Source organism: Zonotrichia leucophrys, chromosome 27 (assembly GCF_028769735.1).
Source record: "Zonotrichia leucophrys gambelii isolate GWCS_2022_RI chromosome 27, RI_Zleu_2.0, whole genome shotgun sequence".
In the NCBI taxonomy this organism is placed as follows: Eukaryota; Metazoa; Chordata; class Aves; order Passeriformes; family Passerellidae; genus Zonotrichia; species Zonotrichia leucophrys.
Genome location: NC_088196.1, coordinates 4194057 through 4217880, shown reverse-complemented (window position 1 = coordinate 4217880; position 23824 = coordinate 4194057). Strand labels below are relative to the sequence as shown.

General features: G+C 46.5%; 2 protein-coding genes across 2 annotated transcripts in view; both read right to left on the bottom strand.

The window, feature by feature from the left end:
• Positions 1-761, bottom strand: part of FBXL20 (F-box and leucine rich repeat protein 20) — a 65390-nt gene extending 64629 nt beyond the window's left edge. Inside the window, exon 1 of the mRNA XM_064733623.1 lies at positions 726-761. Within this exon, the coding sequence (XP_064589693.1) occupies positions 726-746 (21 nt within the window). The 5' untranslated portion in view covers positions 747-761. The remainder of the gene's footprint in view (positions 1-725) is intronic.
• Positions 762-1024: 263 nt separating this feature from the next.
• On the bottom strand, positions 1025-23702 carry MED1 (mediator complex subunit 1). The gene is made up of 17 exons (XM_064733620.1): positions 23550-23702; positions 22794-22900; positions 22070-22148; positions 21512-21566; positions 17942-18074; positions 17283-17311; positions 16885-16956; positions 16655-16729; positions 16237-16310; positions 15909-15998; positions 15119-15230; positions 13625-13749; positions 12732-12850; positions 10571-10772; positions 8323-8418; positions 7437-7542; positions 1025-6532 (listed from the first exon to the last, which is right to left on the bottom strand). The coding sequence occupies exons 1-17, from the start codon at positions 23575-23577 to the stop codon at positions 3286-3288; spliced, it is 4749 nt and encodes a 1582-aa protein (XP_064589690.1). The 5' UTR covers positions 23578-23702; the 3' UTR covers positions 1025-3285.
• Positions 23703-23824: the final 122 nt, after the last annotated feature.

Here is a 23824-nt window from a genome sequence, read left to right as displayed (position 1 = left end):
GAGGGCTTTGGGAGAGGACGGGGGTACCCGGGGGAGAAAAGGGGGTGCGGAAAAGAGAGGGAGCGGAGGGGATCCCGGAGCCGGGGTTACCGCGACCAGGGCTGCCCTGAGGATGCGGGTCCGGGGTTGCCCTGGGGACGGTGAAAGGATGAGGAGGGGGACACACACATGACCGGGGGACATACATGACCAGGGGGACACACACACACAACCGGGAACACACACATGACCGGGGGACATACATGACCGGGGACACACACACACACAACCGGGGGGACACACATGACCGGGAGGACACACACACACAACCGGGGGACACACATGACCGGGGGACATACATGACCAGGGGGACACACACACACAACCGGGAACACACACATGACCGGGGGATATACATGACCGGGGACACACACATACACGCCCGGAGGGACACACACACACAACCGGGAACACACACATGACCGGGGACACACATGACCGGGGACACACACACACACAACCGGGGGGACACACATGACCGGGAGGACACACACACACACAACCAGGGGAACACACACATGACCGGGGGACATACATGACCGGGGACACACACATGACCGGGGAACACACACACACGCCCGGGGGGACACGCATGACCGGACACACACACACAACCGGGGACACACACACACACACACACACACAACCAGGGGAACACACACACGACCGAGGCTCCCCCCACCTACCCCGCAGGCCGCCGCCCCCATCGCGCCGCCGCGGGGCCCGCCCGCCCCCTGCCCCCGGTACCGGGGCCGCGGGACCCCCCCGGCCCGCAGGACGCTCCCCCCGGTGTCCGGGGGGCTGCGGGGATCGGGGGTCCCGGGAGGGGGGGGGGGCATCCCCCGCCTCTCCGGTCTCTTCCGGGAGCAGCGAGTTCAACCAATCAGCGCGCGGCGTGAAGGTGACGTCATGGTGATGTCATTGTGGCGGGAAAATCAAGCATGGCGGGGATGGGTTTGTGCTCCTCCCCTTCCCCCCAGCAACAGCGACACCGGTTTGTACCAAACGGGTTTATTTGCATGTAAATAAAGATGTTCTCTGCGATATCTCCAAAAAAGTTGAAATTCCACTTTCCGCCCCAAAAAACAGCCGGGATATTTACAAATTCCAGCGATTTTCCAGCCAGGGATTTATGTACATCATGATAATCGAGGAAAAGAACCAGTTTCTTTTAATCTCCGTGTTCACTTCACCACCTGAGATTAAAAGGTTTGGCTTATATTTAATTTTCACTTTATTTTTATCTTTCTGAATACTGAAAGATGTAAAAATCTTGAGAATATAAGCAAATATATTCCAAAAATAAACCATTTCTCAGAGCCCGAGCACTGACACCCCAAAACCTCAGCGTGGTCATGCACCTCAGCTCTCCCAGGACTGATGCCATTGGAAGGGGACAGGGCACCAAAATGGGGTGAAAAGCTCAAAATTTGGGCTGGAGGAGACGTTGTTCCCTCTGTTCCCACCTTCCACAGGGGGAATTTTGGATACTGAGCTTTGGTCTGGGTGAGGGGAGAGGAAATGAGTGCAGCTTGTTCCTTTTCAAACAGATTTTTGTGGCGATTTTGCTGCTTTCCCTTCCAACTTTTAGCGTGCAGCACAGCAGGAAAACACAGCTCTGGCTGAGGATGAGTCCAGGGATCCATCCTGGGGCATTCCCAGCCTGGATTCCATTAGAAAAAGTGCTTTTTTTTTTGGAAGGCTGCTTGTGCCCCCTCACACAACTTGGATCCAAGGGATTTTGTCCAAAAAAATATGGATTAAATAAAAGCAGGAGATGGGGCTCCAGAGCTGAATTCCTCTGGGATTGTGCTCCTGACATCCTCTTTGCAGCACCCCAAAATTCCAACACTGTGCCAGGTATCAGCGTTTGCTCCAGGTTTGCATTTAATTCCCATTTTCCTATCATTTCAAGCTCTGCTTGTGGCGTGCAGGACACCAGGAGCAAAGGATAAATACTGGAAAATGTAAGGAGGGAAAAGTTGGGAGAAGTTTGGGAGACATTCAGGCTCCTGTGGAGGAAGGGGTGAAAAATCCCTATCATGAACCTGCTAAAAAACACTTTCCAAAAAAAGCTGGAAACCAAACAGCTTTTGGGAAATTTCAGTGGTTTAAAAGAAAAACTCAAATCTTTGCCAACTTTTCCCGAAAGGTGAAGCACAACCTCAATTCCCACAGGGAAATCCAGTGGGAGCAGGATCCTGCTCAGTCCATAATTCCACAGGAGATGTGTTTGCAGAACTCCTGATTTCCCACATTCCACTCGAGTGAATCAGATGAAACTGCTTTTAAAAATAAAACCCTCTCCTGAGTCTCTTTTCCTTTTCAGGGACCACAAGATCAGCCCGGAGAGGATGCCTGAGTCACGCTCCTAATTCCAGCCAAAAGGGGAAAATCCATCTTTTGAAGGAAATCAACACTTCTGCTGCAGCTCTGAGCCACTCTGGGATTGTTTTCCAAGCTGGAGAATCCTTCCCAGGATTGTTTGAGCACAATTTCCAACACAGCAGCGTGAGGAGGTTCCAGGGAAGTTTGTCCTTTTTCCATTGAGATTTGCTGGAATTTCACCAAAGCTTCAGAGCCACCCAAATTCCCACTGGGGGGAAAACAAGGAGCACGAGGTGTTGCCACATGGAGGTGAATAAATAGCTAAAATAAATGGGAAGGCAAAGCCAAGGCAGCAGCAATCCATCAGAGCTCTGACCTGGGATAAAATCCTGATTTCCATGAGGAAGCAGTGCCCAGCTTGAGCTGGGCATTGAATGAAGGAATGCCATGGGAATAAAATAAATTAAAAAAAACCTCGTGGTTTTTCCTTCTTCTCCCAAAGAATTAAAACCCAGCCTTAAAACATTTCCTAAAATAATTACTTGAAAAACTTCCTACATCCAAAAGGAGCTTATCCTGAATGGGAAGAGGGCAGAGGGCCTGGCATCTCCCAGCCCAGCCTATGTCTGTTTGCCCCATCTGGGAGCTGCTCCCACATTCCCACACTCTGCTCCATCCCTGGAATTCCCACAGGGATGATAATACTCATCAATTCAGGAAGAATGGAAGTGCCCACAGGGTGAAGGCCACAGGCAGGGACCTGGCTGCTGGCACTCACATCCTTCTGCACAGACCTCGCTGGTCTGAACATCTTGGAAATACTTTAGAAATACTCATTTTCCCCCTCTCCAAACAGACCCGTGTGGCAGGTTTGAGATGAATCTTTCCTTTCTTCCCTCCAGGACTCATCTGAGAGAATTAATTACCAATTAGAGCAACATCCATGAGATCATCATCCTCCTCCCCGATGAGGAACTCGGGGCTGGCGCGGCTGGGCCGCTCAGCTGACAGGATTGCATTGCTGGCCATGGCCAGAGACTGATCTGCTGAGATGGGAGACTTGGACCAGCTCTCAGGCTTCATCCCGTGCGATTTCTTCTTATCCCTGTCCTTATCCCGCTCCCTCTCTCTATCCCTGTCCTTGTCCTTGACTTTTTTCTTCTCCTTTTTGTGCTTCTTGTGTTTCTCGGCGCTGTACTCGGGCAGGGGCCGGATGCCATCGTCGGAGCTGGGGCTGTTCTGGTAGGATTTCTCGGCGATGGACGAGCCCGACTCGCTCTCGCTGTCGATGTTCTGGGGGGTGTAGGCCGGGGATTTGCTGTGGCTGGGGGAGCAGCGCTCGTGCTTGGGCGTGGAGCCGCTGATCAGGGGCGATCCGTAGCTTTTGGAAGAAGCCATCTGAGGTCTCAGCCCGTCGCCGCCTCCTTCTCCGGGTTTCTGCAGAGTCACTTTGGCTTTGATGCTGGGGGAGCCACCGTCGTGTTTGCTGATGATGATTTTGGCCACTCCGGTGCTTCCGACGTTTTTGGAATCCGAGTTCTTCTTGGAAGAGTCGGCGGATCCTCCGGAAACGGAGACCTTTGATTTCTCCTTGTCGCTCTTCTCCCGCTTTCCCTGGAACTCCCCTCCAGACATGTTGTGTTTGGAGGACATGGTATGGCTTGAGGAATTGGAACTCGGCCCCACCTGCCCATCCATGGGGTCCTCTCCGCCAGGCCCGCTCGTGACCACGCCGTGCTTCAGCTTGTCTATGACTGCAGTCAGAGATGGCTTCTTGTTTCTGCTGGGGGACTTCCCTTTGGAGCTTCCATGCTGGTTCTGGGATGAAGACATGGAAGACCCGCTGGATGAAAAGGAAGATGAAGATGCTGTGGAGGAATTGGACGAGGGAGGCGGTTTCTGTGACATAGACCCGGAGGATCCCATGCCTGAAGAGGATTTCATGCTCGAGCTCGACCCAGTCCCAGACATGTGGGACCCACCAGAACCAGAACTGATGGGTGACTTCGCTTTAGACGACGGGGGAGTACCCGGGACAGGCTTCATGGGAGAGGCGAGTTTGTCAGAGCCCCCTGAGGGCCTCGAGTGGGACGGGGAGATGTTTGGTTTGCTCATGGAAGGGTTCATGAGGGACGATGGCTTTCCTTGAGGTTTCATCTTGGTGCTGCCAGAGCCGGCGCTGAGGCCGTGCTTGGTGATGGGGGAGGATCCCGGCTTTCCCACCGACTGCGCCGAGCCCTTGGACTGACCCGAGCCTGAGCCACCTTGGCTGGAGTACAGGCTGCTGCTCATCTTGGAGCCAGAAGAGCCTTCTGATTTGCTTTTCATTTTGCCTGAGGTTGAAGAGGAGGAAGAAGAGGAGGAGGAGGAAGAATGGCTATGATGGCTTTTGCTGCTGGAGGAGGTGACAGAACCACTACTCGTGTACTGGCCGTGTGAAGACGGTTTGCCAACAGTCACTGTGCCTTTTGGGATCTGAATGGTTATTTTTGGAATAGGAGGAGTCGCTACCCCGGGAGGAGTCTGGGATCTGCCCGAACTCCCCGGGGATTTGGACCCACCTGTGCTTGCTGGCGGCGTGAAGGGCCTGTTGGATGAACTGTGCGATGGAGATTTCCCATCTGTCTCCTGCTTCTTCCTCTTTGGGAGTTTCTCTTTGCTTTTGCCATCACTGGACGGCGTCCGGCTGCGCTTCCCCGGCTTCCCATCCATGCCAGCAGCTGCCATGGCCCCTCCAGACCCATTGCCTTCCTTTACCCGTTTCTGAGACTTCTCTTTTCCTAAATCCCCCGTGTTCAGCAAAGGGCTCTGACCTCCACTGTGGTGCTCCATGATGTCAGAGGACCCCAGTGCTTTGCTGGCAGCTGCAATAATACTAAAATCCACCGTGTCGGATGGAGCGCTCCCCTTAAATTTATTTTCCCCCCCATCACCCCCCAAGACTTGCACCCCCAAATTAGTTAGAGCCTGGGGGGCATAACCCTTGAAATCATCAGTGTCTCCGCTCTGACTGCTCTCATCAAAATATTCCTCCCCAAAACCACTCTGGCTCTGACTGTTCAGCAAGTCAGGGTTGAAATCTACCCCGTCTGGAAAGAAATGGTTGGAGGAGTCGCTGTTGGGGCTCACAGCGGCGTCCGCGATCAGGTCGGCGGGGTCTGTGTAGGGATTCTCACTACTGTTGGTCTGAAAAACATCGGGGTCAAAGAGGGCACTTTGTGAATGTCCTGAACTAGAAGAATCTCTGACTGGAGTCCCAATGGGTGGGCAGTCCTCAGTACTGGTGGGCAGCTTGGAAGCCTCCTCGGCTATGTCCGAGAGGATGTCGGTGACATCGGCCCCGATGCTGTCCGAGCTGGACAGGCGAACCATCCTCTGGATGCTGGGCTGGGCGTGGGGCAGGGCCTGCGGGTACGTGGTGGGAGGAGTGCTGCACTGGCTGGGTGCTGGAGTAATATGAGGGGTGTCCAGCGTGTCTGCAGTCATGTTGACATCAAAAATGGGGTTCTGGGAGTCAACATCCATGGAAAAGAGCTCCCTCTGGAAATCGTCCTCAGTCTGGTGCTTGGGCTTGTCGGCCGGCACGCGGGATTTTTTTTTCTTTTGTTTATTCCCCCCAGGGCCCATTTCCATTCTGGGGGAGCCAGAGGAAGAGTTCTGCCTTTCCAAAGGGCTGCTCCCATAAAGAGTGGAGAAATCCTGAGGAGGATTCTCCTTAAGAAGGTTCATGAGCATGGGGTGGTTCTTGGTGTTGCTGGCTGGTGAGGATACTGGTGGTGGTGTGTGGTGGGGAGGGGTTGGACTTGAGCCAATGGTAGAGCCCACATTGCCTGTGATCTGTAACAAACTAGTGAGAATAGGGTTCTGAGACACTTTGCTGAAGTCCTCCCCATGGCCCACCGAGTCATGCCTCTCCTTCATGCTTATGCTCATGTTAAACAAAGTAGTGATGGGCCCCCCAGGAAAAGTGTTGGTTGGGGTGGTGGTCCCGCTCATTGGGTTGCTGCCTGTGGTCATGCCATACCCTGGGCTGCTGGCTGGGGGCAGGTTTTTCTTCACCATGTCTTCAACTGTCTCTGCAATGAGGGACAGGGCTGGCGTGTCAGCTTGGATGGTTTCTGCTTTCCTACGGATGGCTCTCATGGTGACAGGGATGGACATGCACCTGCAAGACACAGCACAGGCTCAGCTGGGGCTGGCTGCCCTCAGCAAAGCTCACTGGGGAGGTTTCACACCTCCAGCAGGTGTAAAATGAGCATTCAGGGGCTTGCAGAGGAGAGCAGCAGGTCCAGGTTTATGTCCTGCTGTTCTGCTTGAATTCAGAGAGATGTGTGCACTTGCAATCCCAGAGGGAGGATTAATCAATTATCTCTAATAACTGATAGCTGACAGATCATTATCTGCTAGTTAAAGAGCACAGAATCATGGAAGGGGCCTTAAAGCCCATCCAGTCCCACTCTCTGCCATGCAGGGACACCTCCCATTGTCCCAGGCTGCTCCAAACCCTGCCCAGCCTGGCACTGGGCACTGCCCACCCTCCCAGGGAGGGATTTCTTCCCAATATCCCACCTAGAACTATTGCTTCAGTTTAAAGCCATTCCCCTTGTCCTGTCTTCATGAAGGAATCTGGGTTGTTCCACCTTGGTAAACCTGATTTCCTATAACCTTATAAAAATCCCAGAAGCTTAAAGCCCATCCAGTTCCACCCCTCTGCCACGGGCAGGGGCAGCTTTTTGAGCTCAAAAATCAGTGATAACACCACATTCTCTTCATGGATAATGAGTCTATAACATGCTAGAAGCAAAACCAGTGGTTTGCACCCAAAAGGTGACAGGAGTGTTGTGCCCTGGGAATGTCCTGCTCTGTTCTGAACGTGACTGAGGTGATAAAAGCCCTCAAAAACTCAAAAAATCAGTAGCTACAGTTCAATATCAGGCATTGAATTTTCAGCATGGCTCTGAGTTCTTTCCTCCAAACAACCACAGAACAGAGCTGCTGGATAAACACAAGATGGAGCAGAGCTCATCTGTGTGACCGGGAGCATAAGGTGGGACAAAATCCCAGCTTACCTTTGAACAACCTTGGCAATGAAATCATCTGTACAGATGAGGGCATCAGACAATCCTTTGTACAGCTTACAGCTCACGTGGCTGGAGTCCTGCACGTCCATCACCACTGCAGGAGAGCAGGGAGAGATCAAAATCTGTGGGATCTCAGGATTTGAGTCCTGGGATGCAGGGCCCCCGAGAGCACCCTTGGGGGGCTCGGGAGCCCTGGAATGTTCCAGAAGTGTCTGGTGGCTGGACTTTGACCCTACACTGGAGACAACACCTTTATGAAGATAAGAGGGCCTCACCGGGGTGAAGGGTGGAAAGATTAGCTAATTAGAGGGTGAGAAACAGGGTTTAGGATTTATGTACAGGGGGGTTTAGAGGAGTAAGATGGAGGAATTGGGGTGTGTCCTACCCTCCTTCTTCTTCCTCCTCTCCTCCATCTTCTTTGGCCACGGTGGCACCTTTGGATTGGTTATTACTGAGAGTACACCGAGTTATAACAATAGATGGTATTGGGGAAAAATGATAAATATTGTACACGTAGCAAAGGGTATAAAGATACGTGGCTGCCCGGGAGGGGAGAGACAGTGTGCTCATGGCTGACTGCTGAGCAGATCTCTGTCGGGCTGAAAGAACATCTTTTAGATAAACAATTAATAAACATAAAACCAGAAAGAAGAACTGAAGCCTCTTCTCGTCCTTCGATACGCGGGCTGCCCCAAGGCCACCTCGGGCCTTTCCAGGCCTCTCAAACAGCCGAGATAAACCGGACACTTGGCGTTCCCTGGGCGGACCAGAACTACCACAACCTTTCGGGGGGAGATAAACCGGACAAAAATCCTGCACACAGGGGGATGAAACCCTGCCAGAAACTGCTCCTGCTGCCCCTGAGGCCACTTACCACACACCAGGGAGTCGTTCACAGGGTGCTGGAAGGACACACTGAAACACGAGTCAGACAGAGGACAAACTTCAAACTGCAGGATCCCAGGAGAATCTGAAAAACACAACAACTTTAAACTTAGGGAGCGGTGGAGATGAACCAGAGTAGCACTCACATTTTCTAGAAAAATCTCTTCCCCCAGGATTTTTCTCCTGAGAAAAAGGAAAACAAGAATTATCTGATCTGTTTCTCCTGTGTTCTGCTCCTTTAGAATGTGTTTGGAGAATTGTTTCATGGGTTTCTGCTGTGTGTTTTTTTTCACTCATTGGCCAATTGGGGCCAGACAGAGGACAAACTTCAAACTGCAGGATCCCAGGAGAATCTGAAAAACACAACAACTTTAAACTTAGGGAGCGGTGGAGATGAACCAGAGTAGCACTCACATTTTCTAGAAAAATCTCTTCCCCCAGGATTTTTCTCCTGAGAAAAAGGAAAACCAGAATTATCTGATTTGTTTCTCCTGTGTTTTGCTCCTGCAGAATGTGTTTGGAGATTGTTTCATGGGTTTCTGCTGTGAGTTCTTTTTCACTCATTGGCCAATTGGGGCCAGGCTGTGTTGGGCACAAGTTTTCATTATTATCTTTTTAACCTTCTGTAAGTGTCCTTTCTGTACTCTTTAGTATAGTTTAGTATAGCATTCTTGATATATTATATATATTATATATATTATATATATTTTATACATTATATACATTATATATATTATATATATTATATATTATATACATTATATATATATTATATATATAAATCTATTAATAATATAATATATTTAATATAAAATATATTATATATATTATATATTAATATATAAGATAAGATAATATAATAATAAATTAGCCTTCTGAAAACATGGAGTTAGATTCATCATTCCCTCCTGCCACAAATAATATAAACCAGAGCCTCGAAACCCTCACAGATATGGGGAAAAAAACCAAGGGAAGCTTCATTTCCAATGAGGAAAACTCTCCAGAGCTCATTATTCCCACTTGATATTGCTCTGGAGGTGGCACCCACCTTCCTTCAGGACTGTCCTCTTGACACAGCTGCCAATGAGGGTGTTGTTGGCCACCTGATCTAACCTTCTCTGAGTATTCTTTCTGTATTCTTTAGTATAATATAGTACCATAAAATAATAAATTAGCCTTCTGAAAACATGCAGTTAGATTCATCATTCCTTCCTGCCACAAATAAAATAAACCAGAGCCTCGAAACCCCCACAGATATGGGGAAAAAAACCAAGGGAAGCAGCAGAGGCTTCATTTTTGATGAGGAAACCCCTCCAGAGTTCATTATTCCCACTTAATATTGCTCTGGAGGTGGCACCCACCTTCCTTCAGGACTGTCCTCTTGACACAGCTGCCAATGAGGGTGTTGTAGGCCACCTGATGCCTGATCTAATCTTCTCTATGTATCCTTTCTGTATTCTTTAGTATAGCATTCTTTAATACAATATAGTACCATAAAATAATAAATGAGCCTCCTGAAAACATGCAGTTAGATTCATCATTCCTTCCTGCAATGGGAGACCCCACAAATACAATAAACAGCAGAGGCTTCGTTTCCAATGAGGAAAACTCTCCAGAGCTCATCATTCTCATTTCATATTGCTCTGGAGGTGGCACCCACCTTCCTTCAGGACTGTCCTCTTGACACAGCTGCCAATGAGGGTGCTGTAGGCCACCTGATCTAACCTTCTCTGAGTATTCTTTAGTATAATATAGTACCATAAAATAATAAATTAGCGTTCTAAAAACATGGAGTTAAGATTTATCATTCCCCTCCTGCCACAAATACAATAAACCAGAGCCTCAAAACCCCCACATAGATGGGGAAAAAAACCAAGGGAAGCTTCATTTCCGATGAGGAAACCTCCCCAGAGCCCATCAGTCCCACTTAATATTGCTCTGGAGGTGGCACCCACCTTCCTTCAGGACTGTCCTCTTGACACAGCTGCCAATGAGGGTGTTGTAGGCCACCTGATCTAACCTTCTCTAAGTATCCTTTTTGTATTCTTTAATACAATATAGTACCATAAAATCATAAATGAGCCTTCTGAAAACATAGAGTTTGATTCATCATTCCTTCCTGCAATGGGAGACCCCACAAATACAATAAACAGCAGAGGCTTCTGTTGTTTTCCAATGAGGAAACCTCCCCAGACCTCATCATTCCCACTTGATATTTTTCTGGAGGTGGCACCCACCTTCCTTCAGGACTGTCCTCTTGACACAGCTGCCAATGAGGGTGTTGTAGGCCACCTGGTGCCGGATGAGGCTGAGGATGAGGGGCACCCTGCCGGGGTGCTGGAAGGCGATTTTGCTCAGCAGAGTCCCCTGCAGGCTCCGTCCGTCCGGGAGAGGAGCGTCCTTGTTGAGGAAGTAACAGTGCTGCTGTCCTGGAAGAGCCTGACAACAATCCCTGCTTCAGGAGGGGGGCATGGACACCCAGCAGGGCTCAGAGGCCACTGACACCCTGTCACCTTTGGACAAATGGTGGAGATTTATCAAAAATGGCTTAGAAGGCAGCTGTGAGGAGTAAAATTCTCACAGCCTGTTTCTGTAAACAGCAGAAGTTCTCAGGTTGTTTTTAATTACAAGTAAAAGTGACAAACATGAAGGCCTTGAGAACCTGGCATACCAGGGTTCTCAGGCAGCTTTCTCATAACAAGTAGATATTCTATCTTTGGCTGTTTCGGGAAATTATTTGAAAAATAATTTTGAGAACCCAAATCTTGGTATTGGAAACATAAGGAGGGGTTGGTGTGTTATCTCTGACCTATTGTGAGCTCAGATTTTGCAATGTGCATGAACTTAATTAACAGGGTTATAAAAGGTGACTGATTGGTGAATAGACCGGAGTCAGATGCTGATCAAGAAAGATGGGTCTCTCCCTCCATCTTCAATAGAATTTTAGAATTAAGGCTGGAAAAGAGCTCTGAGATCCTCCAGCATTCCCTGCAGAGCCTCCCTCTGGAGCTGGGCTCTGCCCAGTGTCCCCTGCTGGCTCCCAGAAACGGGATCAGCAGAGCTTCTGGCTGGGAGCAGGATTTCTGCTGAGGCTTTCCCTGTGTGTCCCTGTGTCCCCAGCGAGGGATGCCCGCTGCTGGAACAGCTCATCATCTCCTGGTTATAAAAGGTGACTGATTGATGAATAAACCGGAGTTGATGCTGATCAATGAAAGGTGGGTCTCTCCCTCCATCTTCAATAGACAAACACTGAGGATGTTTTCCTTCCACTCTGATCAAGGAAAACATTTTAATTTCTCAGAATTAATACTGCCCAACAGCATTCACTGCTCCCACTAAAAGTTTCACACTGAATGGCATCTCCTCTGGGGTTAACACTCGTCCACAAATTTAAGGATTTCTCCCAAAATGCTGCAATTCATTCAGCCACACATCACTGGATAAAAGGAAGCGACAGGCTCAGCCCCTCTGTTCTCCTGCCTGCAGCTGCACTCCAACAGCAAAGCATCTTTCAATACCCCATTTTCCTAAAATGCTCATCACAGAATCATGGAATGGTTTGGGTTGGGAGGGCCTTAAATCCCATCCAGTGCCACAGACTGGGACACTTCCCACTATCCCAGATTACCCCAAGACCTGACCTCTGTGCCTTGTGGGGAAAGCCAGAATAATATTTTATGGAATCCCAGAATATTTTGTGGTGGAAGAGACCCCAAGGCTCATCCAGTTCCATGGGCAGGGAAACCTTCCACTATCCCAGCTTGCTCCAAGGCCCAGCTTGGCTTTGAACACTTCCAGGAATGGGGCAGCCACAGGATCATATCATGCTTTTTATAAGCTACAAGAATGTAAAATTTGGTGGGTGATTGGTTGATGATTTATGATCATGGTTTGTATTTTTGTTTGGGTTTTTGAGGGGGTTAATTCTGTGTTTGTTTGGGGGTGGTTACAGAGTGATGATGATGGTTGGTTATTGTTTTTGATACTAGGAAATATAGAGGAAGGTTAATTGAAAGTGTATGGATGACAAATGATTTGGATAATGTAGGGATATATGGTTTAATTATTTGATTAAAAAAAAAAGTCAAGATAAAAAAATATGAATGCGTAAAATGGAATTTACCTACATGAATCATAAAGCTTGAAGAACAAGTTTTGTTTAGAATAAATAAACAACAGAATAAATGTTCTGAACACGACTGAGGTGATAAAAACCCTGTGTAACCAACAAACTCAAAAATAAGCAGCTACAGTTCAACCTCTGGCACTCCAAACAACCACAGAACTGCTGGATAAACACAAAAACCATCTGTGTGACTGGGAGCACAAGGAACCCATTTTGTTATCCCACTGGGAGGCACTGAATGCCCTGAGCTGGTGCTGGCAGAGCTCACTTACGGCGTAGAATCGCATGTTGTGGTTCAGGGGCAGCGGGTCGGCCTCCTTGGACAGCTCAAACTGGGTGATCAGCTCATACAGGGGCACAAACGTGGGTGCTGTGTCAAACAGGGGGATACCTGAGAGGAAAAGACAGCAGGGAATGTTGGCAGCTGAATCCAATGGAAAAAAAACCTGGTCATGTTTTCTGGAAAAATCCCTTCGCCGAAGGTTTTGCTGCTGGGAAGGTGAGAAGCTTCAGAGAAAAAGGAAAACAAGAATGATCTGATTTTTATATTTTATATTTATATTTTATATTTATATTTTATATTTTTATATTTGTTTCTCCTGTGGTTTGCTGCTTTGGAATGTGTTTGGAGATTGTTTACCAACAGGTGGTTGTTTCATTGGGTTTCTTTGAATTTTTGGACTCATTGGCCAATCAGGGTCAACCTGTGACTCTGGAAAGAGTAATGAATTTTCATTGTTATTAACTTTTTAACCTTCTGTAAGTAACCTTGGAAAGAGTAATGAATTTTCATTGTTATCAACTTTTTAACCTTCTGTAAGTATCCTTTCTGTATTCTTTGGTATAGTATAATTTAGTATTCTTTTATATAATATAATTTAGTATTCTTTTATATAATATAGTATCATAAAATATAAAAGATACCATAAAATAATAAATATTTTATCATAAAATAATAAATTAGCCTTCTAAGAACATGGAGTCGGATTCATCATTCCTTCCTTCATCTGGGGACCCAGCAAATACAATAAAAACCTGTCCAGGTGTTGCTGAGAACAGCACAAAACCCTGAGCACGTGTTAAAAATCAGCAGCATTTATTGATAGACACAAGGGAACTTTTTATTAATAAAAGCCCAGAGATGTCAGACAGATCTGCAACCCACCTGTGCAGCTCTGCAGTTTCTGGATGAAAGCTCGAGACACTGGAATGGGACGTGGGAATTTCAGGAAGAAACAAGCAGGCAAGTCCACGCTGTTGGCACTGGTGATGGAGGAGAAAGATGGAGTTCTGGAAAAACGGGGGGACAAAAGTTCCTGTGAGCTGCAAGAATTCTGCTCTCACCTGGCACAACATTTATGTTTGCTCAAATACACCTCAAAAATGTCACTGTCATATTTTCTGAGAAGCCCCAAAGAAAAAGGAAAACAATTTTATCTCATCTGCTTCTCCTGTGTTTTGCTGCTTTGCAATGTGGCTGGAGATTGTTCATCCAGAATGTGAATTGTTTTAACTTAATGATCAACCACAGCCAGCTGTGTCAGGACTCTGGAGGAGAGAGCCACTGGGTTTTTGTTAGTATTTTGTTGAGCCTTCTGTAAGTATCCTTTCTTTATTTTTTAGTATAATTTTAGTATAGCACATATAATATGATATGATATAATATTATATGATATAATGCAATATAAAATAATGCAATACAATGCAATACAATGCAATATATTATGTTATGCTATATTATATCAATATAATATAATATAATATAATATAATATAATAATAACATTATATAATATCATATATCATGATATTATATTATATCATATTATATAGTATCATTATATAATATTATATTATATTATATTACAATATTTATGATATGATATGATATAATATAAGATAATACAATGCAATACAATATATTATGTTACATTACATCAATATAATATAACATAACATAACATAATACTATTATATTATATAATTATATCATATCATATATCATGATATCATATATCATATTGTGTTATATTATATCATGTTATATAAAATCATTATATCATATTATATATTATATCATATTACAATATTATATAGTATGATATGATATAATATAACATAATACAATGCAATGTCAATGCATATTTATTATGTACATATATCATAATAGAATATAATGTATGTTAACATATTATATTATGTTATATATTATATATGTATTATATATATCATGTTATGTCATTATATATAATTGGTATATAAGTTATATTGTTATATTATTAAATTATATCTAATTATATTATCCATATCATATCATATATATATATTATATTCATTATATTACATTATATTACATTATATACATTATATACATTATATACATTATATTATTATATTCATTATATTACATTATACTTATTATATTATTATAAATTATATATATTATATTAATTAATTATTATTTATATTAATTATATTATATTAATTATATTCATACATTATATCATATCAATATTATTAGCCTTCTAAGAACACGGAGTCAGACTCATCATTCCTTCCGCCACTGGGCTCTCAGCCAGCCCCACCCTGCCCCAGGCATTTCCTGTGGAATCCCTGCGATGCTGTGCCACTCCCCCAGCTCAGGGCTGGCCTGCCCTTACCCTTTGCTGTCCACAGGGTGGGAGCCCATGATCAGAGGAGCAATTGGAAGTTTGTGCATGGCCATGGTTCCCTCCACTGTCACCGACACGTTCATGCCCAGCGAGCGAGGCACTGCAGGGGGAAGCAGGAGAAGATGGGAAAAAAATATCCTCCAGTGGCAAGGTTTGTGGATTAAATATGAATTAAATATATACTCTAAATATATACTCTCCATCCCTGGAAGTGTTCAAAGCCTTGGAGCAAGCTGGGATAGTGGAAGGTTTCCCTGCCCATGGAACTGGATGAGCCTTGGGGTCTCTTCCACCACAAAATATTCTGGGATTCCATAAAATATTATTCTGGCTTTCCCCACAAGGCACAGAGCTCACTGTTCACCTTCAGGAGCAAAGGGACAACAGCCAAACTGTTCTACCCAAATCCCCATTTCCCTCTTGCCAGGTGGACCAATTGCATCATCCTCAAAATATTTTCCAAATGCATTTGCGAGTTCATACTTTGCTCTTTGCAAAGCAAAACAAATTATGATTTTGGATCATTTCCCTCTCTTTTTTTTTCCTTAACAACTGGAGCTTGGTTTTGGCATTGTAACAAGAGCCAGATGTCCATGAATAAAAACAAACTTTGATGATGGGAGAGGCACAAGGCTGGATGGGGGATAGAGGAAGGGGATGAGCTTGGTTGAAACCCAAACCATTCTTGGGATTTTATGTTTTTATACAGGTAACAAAACAAATCCTATGTTAAAATGAGATTCACTGCAAGGAAAAAGCAGATGCACAGCTCACCTACCATTGTTCTCATGCAAAACCACAGGGGCTCCAGTGCCATCCTCAAATAAATCATAGGGGGAGACGTAATATTTGAGGTTCATCAGGAGACCTGGGGAGAGAAATTCCTCAGGAGGCATCCTGAGAAGCCATGCTGATCCTCCCCACCCCACAAAGCCACACAAACACTTTGTCCCTCTTTTATTCTGTTATTTTTCATCACTTAATGTGGAACTGTGAACCATACTTGAGGCCGGGAATAAATAAATAAAATAAATAAATAAATAAATAAATAAATTTTTAAAATTTATTTAAATGAATTTATTTTTTCAAGGATGAATCACAGGTACCTCCACTCCTGGGGGTGAGATAGCCAACACTGCCATGCAGGATCTTGTCCAGGGGGTTTGCATTGGTGGCTTGCCTGCAAGAGAGGCACTCACAGTCTGACACAAGCCACAGCCACACCTGAGGCCAAAATTCATGTGCTGAGATTGATTTCAACTCAAAATTCACATTTCTGAGACCCAAAGAGGAGTTTATCCAAACTGCACAGGCAAAACAAAAGCTGCAGCATGGCTGGTGTATCACTGAACCTTCAGCAGTGAAACAAGGCCAAAGCTTTCTCTATTTAAACCACAATTTAATCCACCTGTTACAAACTTTTATTTTCCCTTTTAGATTCTCTTCCAATCAAATCCTGCAGTTAAAAAGGAATTTCTCAGAGCTCTAAGCATTTATAGATATTTAGAAAACCACAAAACTTACCAATACATCCCAGCCATCTTTTGGAGATCCAACTCCAAGGATTGCAGAGCCAAGTACATTTTAGTTTTAAGTTTGCTTAGGAAAAAAAAAAACAATAAAAAATATAAGAAAACTTGAAAGAACTGTGCAGTACAAACCTACAAGCTTGGAGGGGTTTTTTAATTTTATATGTGTGTATAAATAAATTATTTCATTTTATAAATGTGGATATAAATATATCCTGGACTTACTTGTCCCCTGGCAGCTTATAGAGGTTCACAAGTCCCCTCAGATGCTTTGAAAACTCATCAAAATTTTTCTCTCTGAAAGGAAAAAGGTGGAAATTACCAAGTATTCAAATGAGTAACAGATAGGTTTCATTTTAAGAAGTGATATTAATAAAGATGCTGAGCCACTTAAAAAAAAAAAGAATTTTGCTACATGGAAATGTGTTCTTTAAATGATCCAGCTTTGAAGATGCACAGCAGCCAGAATCACAAAATCTGAACCAAAGCCAGAAAATCCCCTGGAGAAGTGAAGACTTTGTGGGGAAGGAGCAATTGTGAAGAATTTTGTGTTTCCAGCCATCAAATAACATCAGATCATTCCAGCAAAGAGAAAACACAAGAACCCACCCCCTGTCACTCACCTGAGATGTTGCACCAGCTCTGGGCAGCTCTGAAAAGGAAGGAACACACAAGGATGTCCCAGTGCAGGCTTTGTGCAGCTCTGCAGCTGGGAAATATCACAGCAGGGAAATTCTCAAATATCGTGAGCTTCACTTGCTGTGGTTCTACTTCTGCTCCTCAAGTCCAGGTAATGATATTTTTTATTAAATTATTAATTTGAAATAAACTTCTCAAGCTGGGAAGATTTAGGTTGAAAATCTATGAGCTTGCATAGGGATATTAAAGATGGGTTGTTTTGAGGAGAGGTCAAACACACACTAAGCCCAAACTCTCCTCCACATGCAGAAGGGCATTTTCTCCCAATTTAATTTTCCATTCCCAGATCTGAGCTTTGTAAGAATAACTTCTCTTGGAAACACAGCAAAAACTTACATAAAATTCTCAGAAAAATTAAGGTAAATTCCCCAAATGATTTTGAAAGTTGTGATTCCATGGATTAGAAAATCCCACTGGAGCAAAATACTGCATGGAGGATTTTATTTCCCACCAGAACAAGCAGCAAGGGTGTAACTCTGGGTCTAAGGGAATGTTAACTAAACCCATTTTCTCTGCTCAAAATAAAGAGAGATAAAGAGGAATCCCAAAAGCACAGGGGTTGCTCTTTGCCAGGAATACACACCACGGGGTTTTCTCCATGGTGAGCCACCTTGACATCACAGAGCAGCCCTGTGGGGTCCAGCTGCACCTCCACGTAGAACATGTCAGAGGTGATGTAACACTCGGTGCCGTTGGCGCTCAGGTGGGAGCCCAGGCTGCCGCAGGGAACAGGACAGGAATGGTTGTGAGATGCACAGAAAAACCCCAGAAAAACCCCACAGAACCCCAAAATCCACCCACACAAAACCCCCCAATACAAGCACACCAAACTCCCCAATCCAAACACACCAAACCCACCCAAACCTCCCAATCCAAACACCAAACCCACTCAAACCTCCCAATCCAAGCTCACGAAACCCCCAATCCATCACACAAAATCCCCAATCCAAGCATACAAACCACACAAAACCCCACAATCCAAGCACACAAAACCCACACAAAAAAACCCACAATCCAAGCCCACTAAACTCCACAGTCCATCACCCAAAAGCCCCCAATCCAAGCACACCAAACTCCCCAATCCAAGCACACCAAACCCACCCAAAACCCCACAATCCAAGCCCACTAAACTCCACAATCCATCACACAAAACCCCACAACACAAACCCCACAATCCAAGCACACAAAACCCACCCAAAACTCACCCAAAAGCCCCCAATCCAAGCACACCAAACTCCCCAATCCAAACACACCAAACCCACCCAAACCTCCCCAATCCAAGCTCATGAAACCCCCCAATCCATCACACAAAACCCCACAATCCAAGCACACAAACCCACCCAAAACCCCACAATCCAAGCCCACTAAACTCCACAATCCATCACACAAAACCCCACAACACAGAACCCCACAATCCAAGCACACAAACTCACCCAAACCTCCCCAATCCAAGCCCACAAAACCCCCCAATCCATCACACAAACCCCCCAATCCAAGCACACAAACCCACACAAAACCCCCAGTACAAGACACCAAACTCCCAGTCCAAGCACACCAAACCACCCAAAACCCACAATCCAAGCCCACTAAACTCCACAATCCATCACACAACACCCCACAACACAAACCCCACAATCCAAGCTCAAAAAAGCCCCAATCCAAGCACACAAAATCCCACAATCCAGCACAAACCCCACAACACAAAGCACCCCAACCCAACACACAAACCCCCACAATGCAAGCACACAAAATCCCACAATCCAAGCACACAAAGCTCCAAAATCCAATACAAACCCCACAACACAAAACCCCCCAATCCAAGCACAGAAAATCCCCCAATCCAACACAAACCCCACAATCCAAGCACACAAACCTACACAAAACCCTCAACACAAGCACACCAAACTCCCCAGTCCAAGTACACAAAACCCCCAAATCCAAGCACACAAAACCCACCCAAAACTCACCCAAAAGCCCCCAATCCAAGCACACCAAACCCACCCAAAACCCCACAATCCAAGCCCACTAAAAAACTCCACAATCCATCACACAAAATCCCACAACACAAACCCCGCAATCCAAGCTCACAAAATCCCCAATCCAACACACAAACCCTCCAATCCAACACAAACTCCCCAGTGCAAGAGCACACAAAACCCCCCCAATCCAAGCACACAAAATCCCCCAATCCAAGCACACAAAGCTCCAAAATCCAATACAAACCCCACAACACAAAACCCCCCAATCCAAGCACAGAAAATCCCCCAATCCAACACAAACCCCACAATCCAAGCACACAAACACACCCAAACCTCCCCAATCCAAGCTCACGAAACTCCCCAATCCATCACACAAACCCCCAATCCAAGCACACAAACCCCACAATCCAAGCACAAAAAATCACTCCAATTCAAGCACACAAAATCGCACAATCCAACACAAAACCCCCAACCCAAGCACACAGAACCCCACAAATCCAAGCACACAGAACCCCACAATCCAAGCACACAAAATCCCCAATTCAAGCACAGAAAACCCCACAAATCCAAGCACACAGAACCCCACAAATCCAAGCACACAAAATCCCCAATCCAAGCACACAGAATCACCACAATTCAAGCACACAAAACCCCACAATCCAAGCACACAGAACCCCACAAATCCAAGCACACAAACCCCCAATCCAAGCACACAAAGTCCCCAATCCAAGCACACAGAACCTCACAAATCCAAGCACACAGAACCCCACAAATCCAAGCTCACAGAACCCCCCAATCCAAGCACACAGAACCCCCAATTCAAGCGCACAGAACCCCACAAATCCAAGCACACAAAACTCCAAAATCCAATATAAACCCCACAATACAAAACCCCCCAATCCAAGCACACAAACCCCACAATCCAAGCACACAAAACTCCCCAAATCCAAGCACACAGAACCCCCAAATCCAAGCACACAAAATCCCCAATTCAAGCACAGAAAACCCCACAAATCCAAGCACACAGAGCCCCCAATCCAAGCACACAGAACCTCCAACCCAAGCACACAAAATCCCCACAACCCAAGCACACAAAACCCACACAAAACCCCCAATCCAAGCACACAAAACCCCACAAATCCAAGCACACAAAATCCCCAATCCAAGCACACAAAACCCCCAATCCAAGCACACAGAATCACCCCAATTCAAGCACACAAAACCCCACAATCCAAGCACACAAAACCCCACAATCCAAGCACACAAAACTCCACAATCCAAGCACACAGAATCACCCCAATCCAAGCACACAAAACTCTAAAATCCAATACAAACCCCACAATACAAAACCCCCAATCCAAGCACACAAAAAAACCCCAATCCAAGCACACAAACCCCACAAATCCAAGCACACAAAACCCCACAATCCAAGCACACAAAACCCCAAAATCCAAGCATACAAAACCCCACTCCAAGCACACAAAACCCCAATCCAAGAGCACACAGAACCCCACAAATCCAAGCACACAAAACCCCTACTCCAAGCACACAAAACCCCTACTCCAAGCACACAAAACCCCCAATCCAAGCACACAAAACCCCACAAATCCAAGCACACAAAACCCCACAAATCCAAGCACACAAAACCCCCAATCCAAGCACACAAAATCCCCAATCCAAGCACACAAAACCCCACAAATCCAAGCACACAAAACCCCACAAATCCAAGCACACAAAACCCCACAATCCAAGCACACAGAACCCCCAATCCAAGCACACAAAATCCCACAATCTAACACAAATCCCACAACACAAAGCCCCCACTCCAAGCACGCAAAATCCCCACTCCAAGCATACAGAATCTCCAATCCAAGCACACAGAGCCCCACAATCCAATACAAACCCCAAACACAAACCCCCAATCCAACACAAAACCCCCAATCCAAGCACACAGAACCCCACAAATCCAAGCACACAAAACCCCCAATCCAAGCACACAAAACCCCACAATCCAAGCACAAATCCAAGCACACAAAACCCCACAATCCAAGCACAAATCCAAGCACACAAAATCCCCAACCCAAGCACACAAAATTCCCAATCCAAGCCCCACAAATCCAAGCCCCACAAGGCTCTGGGGGAGCAGCCTGTGCCATCCAGAGGAGCAGACCCACCCGCTCTGCCGGGCGATGGACTCCAGGCGATCGGTCATGGCAGGCAGAGATGACACTGAGGGAGGAACAAAGCCAAACTTTAGGGGAAAAGATCCAACATTCCCTAAGGAATTCCCACCAAAAATAAACCAAATCTCAGCTGGGTACTCCCTCCCATGCCTGTCCCCAAATACAGACATGAGGGTGTGCACAGAGAAACCCAAATATTCCCAAACTGCAAGGAGAAAATGGAATTTCTGCAAGTGGAATCCAGGTATGGGCACTCACAGAATGGTTTGGGTTGGGAGGGACCTCAAAGCCCATCCAGTGCCACCCCTGCTATGAGCAGGACACTTCTCACCAGCCCAGGTTCTCCAAATCCTGTCCAAATTTGGATATTTTCAAGAAAGGAGCAGCCAGAGCTTCTCTGTGAGAGAATTTTATTTTCCCAATAAAAGCAGCACAGCCTGGCTTGCACTGAGCTGAGTGTGTGATGAACCCCTGAGCACCAGGAACACCCTGGGTGGTTTTTATGGAACATTTCCATGGGATTTTCCACCCTTTGGAGAACACACCAACCTTTCAGGGCCTTCTGCAGGGTCTCCAAGCAGCTCACCAGGTGCTGGTGTCCCCCTGAGTTCAGCACCACACGCTTTTCCTTGGGCAGACAGAAGAAAAAAAAAATATCATTTTTCCTTGTTCCTCAATAGAAGGGAATTATGGCAACTTATGGGCAGCCCAGTGAGGTTTATTTAGTAATTAAAAGCAGATTAGATTTCATCCCCAAATTACAACATCCTGATTCCTCTAGGTGAGCAGTAGCTGTTTGCAAGCAGGTTACCAAGGCAGGCCTGGAATTATTTTCTTTTTAGCAACTTTTTATAGGTCTGAGGTGAGAGTTTTAGAAAAAGACAGAAAAATAAAGAGTTGGGCAAACTTTTAACTTTATGGGCAGGAGGCTTTGCTGAGATCTCTCCTGCTCCTCCTTCCCTCACCCACACCAGTATTTTAAACTCATTTTTGACTAAGCCAGGGCTGAGTGTCACGGAACAAAAACAATATTCAAAAAACAAGTCATTGCTCCAAAAAGCAATATCCTGGAAGGGTGAAAATACAAGTTTGAGCTTTTTCCTGGCACTGAGCTGGAATTAGGGAAAGGCACATCAGGCAGGGAGGGTTTGGACATGGCTCAGGAGAGAGTGAGACAAAGGCAAACCAAGGCAAACCAAGGTAAACCAAAGCAAAAACAGCTGGAAGAGAGGTAAGAACCCACTGATCCTGCTCAGAGCCCAGCAATGCTCACCATGACCTGCCGCACCAACTTCATGGTTTCTGTCCAGGGCCGGTTCTGGCTGTACTTGGCGTGCAGCCTCTCCAGGAGGGAGCTCATCTTGTTCAGCTTCTCTGCCTCTGGCACACAGGAATGTTCAGGAAACACCAATGAGCCACTTTTGGAAGTTTAACAATTCAGAAAACATCCCACCTTTAAGCTGAAGATGATTTCAAAGAATTTTCTTCCTGCAGGTTCCCAGACCTCGAGGTGAGGGAAATGTTATGGAATATCCCAGGCTGAGGGAAATGTTATGGAATATCCCAGCCCAACCTTCCTGGCCAGGCAGGATCACCTGGAATGTGCCAGGTGGGTGTGGAATTTCTGCAGACAGGGAGACCCCACACCCTCCCTGGGCTCCAGGGCTCTGACACCCTCCTGGAAAGAAACTTCATATCGAGGTGGAATTTGTTGCGTTTCAGTTTCTGGCCATTGCTCCTCGTCCTGTCTCTCATTGAACAGAGTCTGGCACCAAGCTCTGACACTTCCTGGGGATTTCTGTAGGGATTTATTGGATCCCCTCCCAACCTTCCCTTCTCCAGAATGAGCAGGCCCGGTTCCACGCTCCCTCCTCATCACAGAGATGCTCCAGACCTCAAATCACCTTTGAGACCCTCGCTCGTTTCACCTTCCTGGGCGTCACCTCATCCCCAGCCCCGGAGCCCCCACAGGACCCCCTCGCTCCCTCACGGGGCCAGCGGGAACCCTCGCGTCCCGCGCCGCACTCACCCTCGGCGCTGCCCGGCGCTGCCTTCATATTGCAGGTTCGGGGCCGGGATGGAGAGAGGGAGAGGCAGCGGAGAGGGATCGGGAGCGGGCGGGGAGCGGGGGCGGCGGCCGGCCCGGGCCGCCCTCGCCCTCACACGGCAGCGGCCGCCGCCATCGCTGCGCCCGCGGCCGCGCGCCCGCGCTCTCGCGAGACTTCGCCGCGCCCGCAGGGGAGGGCGTGGCTCGGGGGCCAGCACGCCCCGCCCCCTCAGCCTGCTGGAAGCGCGGCGGCGGCC

Coding starts and splice junctions, on each gene's coding strand:
- MED1 (XM_064733620.1), bottom strand. CDS start 23,577: ATGAAGGCAGCGCCGGGCAGCGCCGAGG. Junction 22,901..23,549: donor AGCGCCGGGCAGCGCCGAGG/GTGAGTGCGGCG, acceptor CCTGTGTGCCAG/AGGCAGAGAAGCTGAACAAG. Junction 12,851..13,624: donor GAAACTGCAGAGCTGCACAG/GTGGGTTGCAGA, acceptor TTTTCCTCTCAG/GTATCCCCCTGTTTGACACA.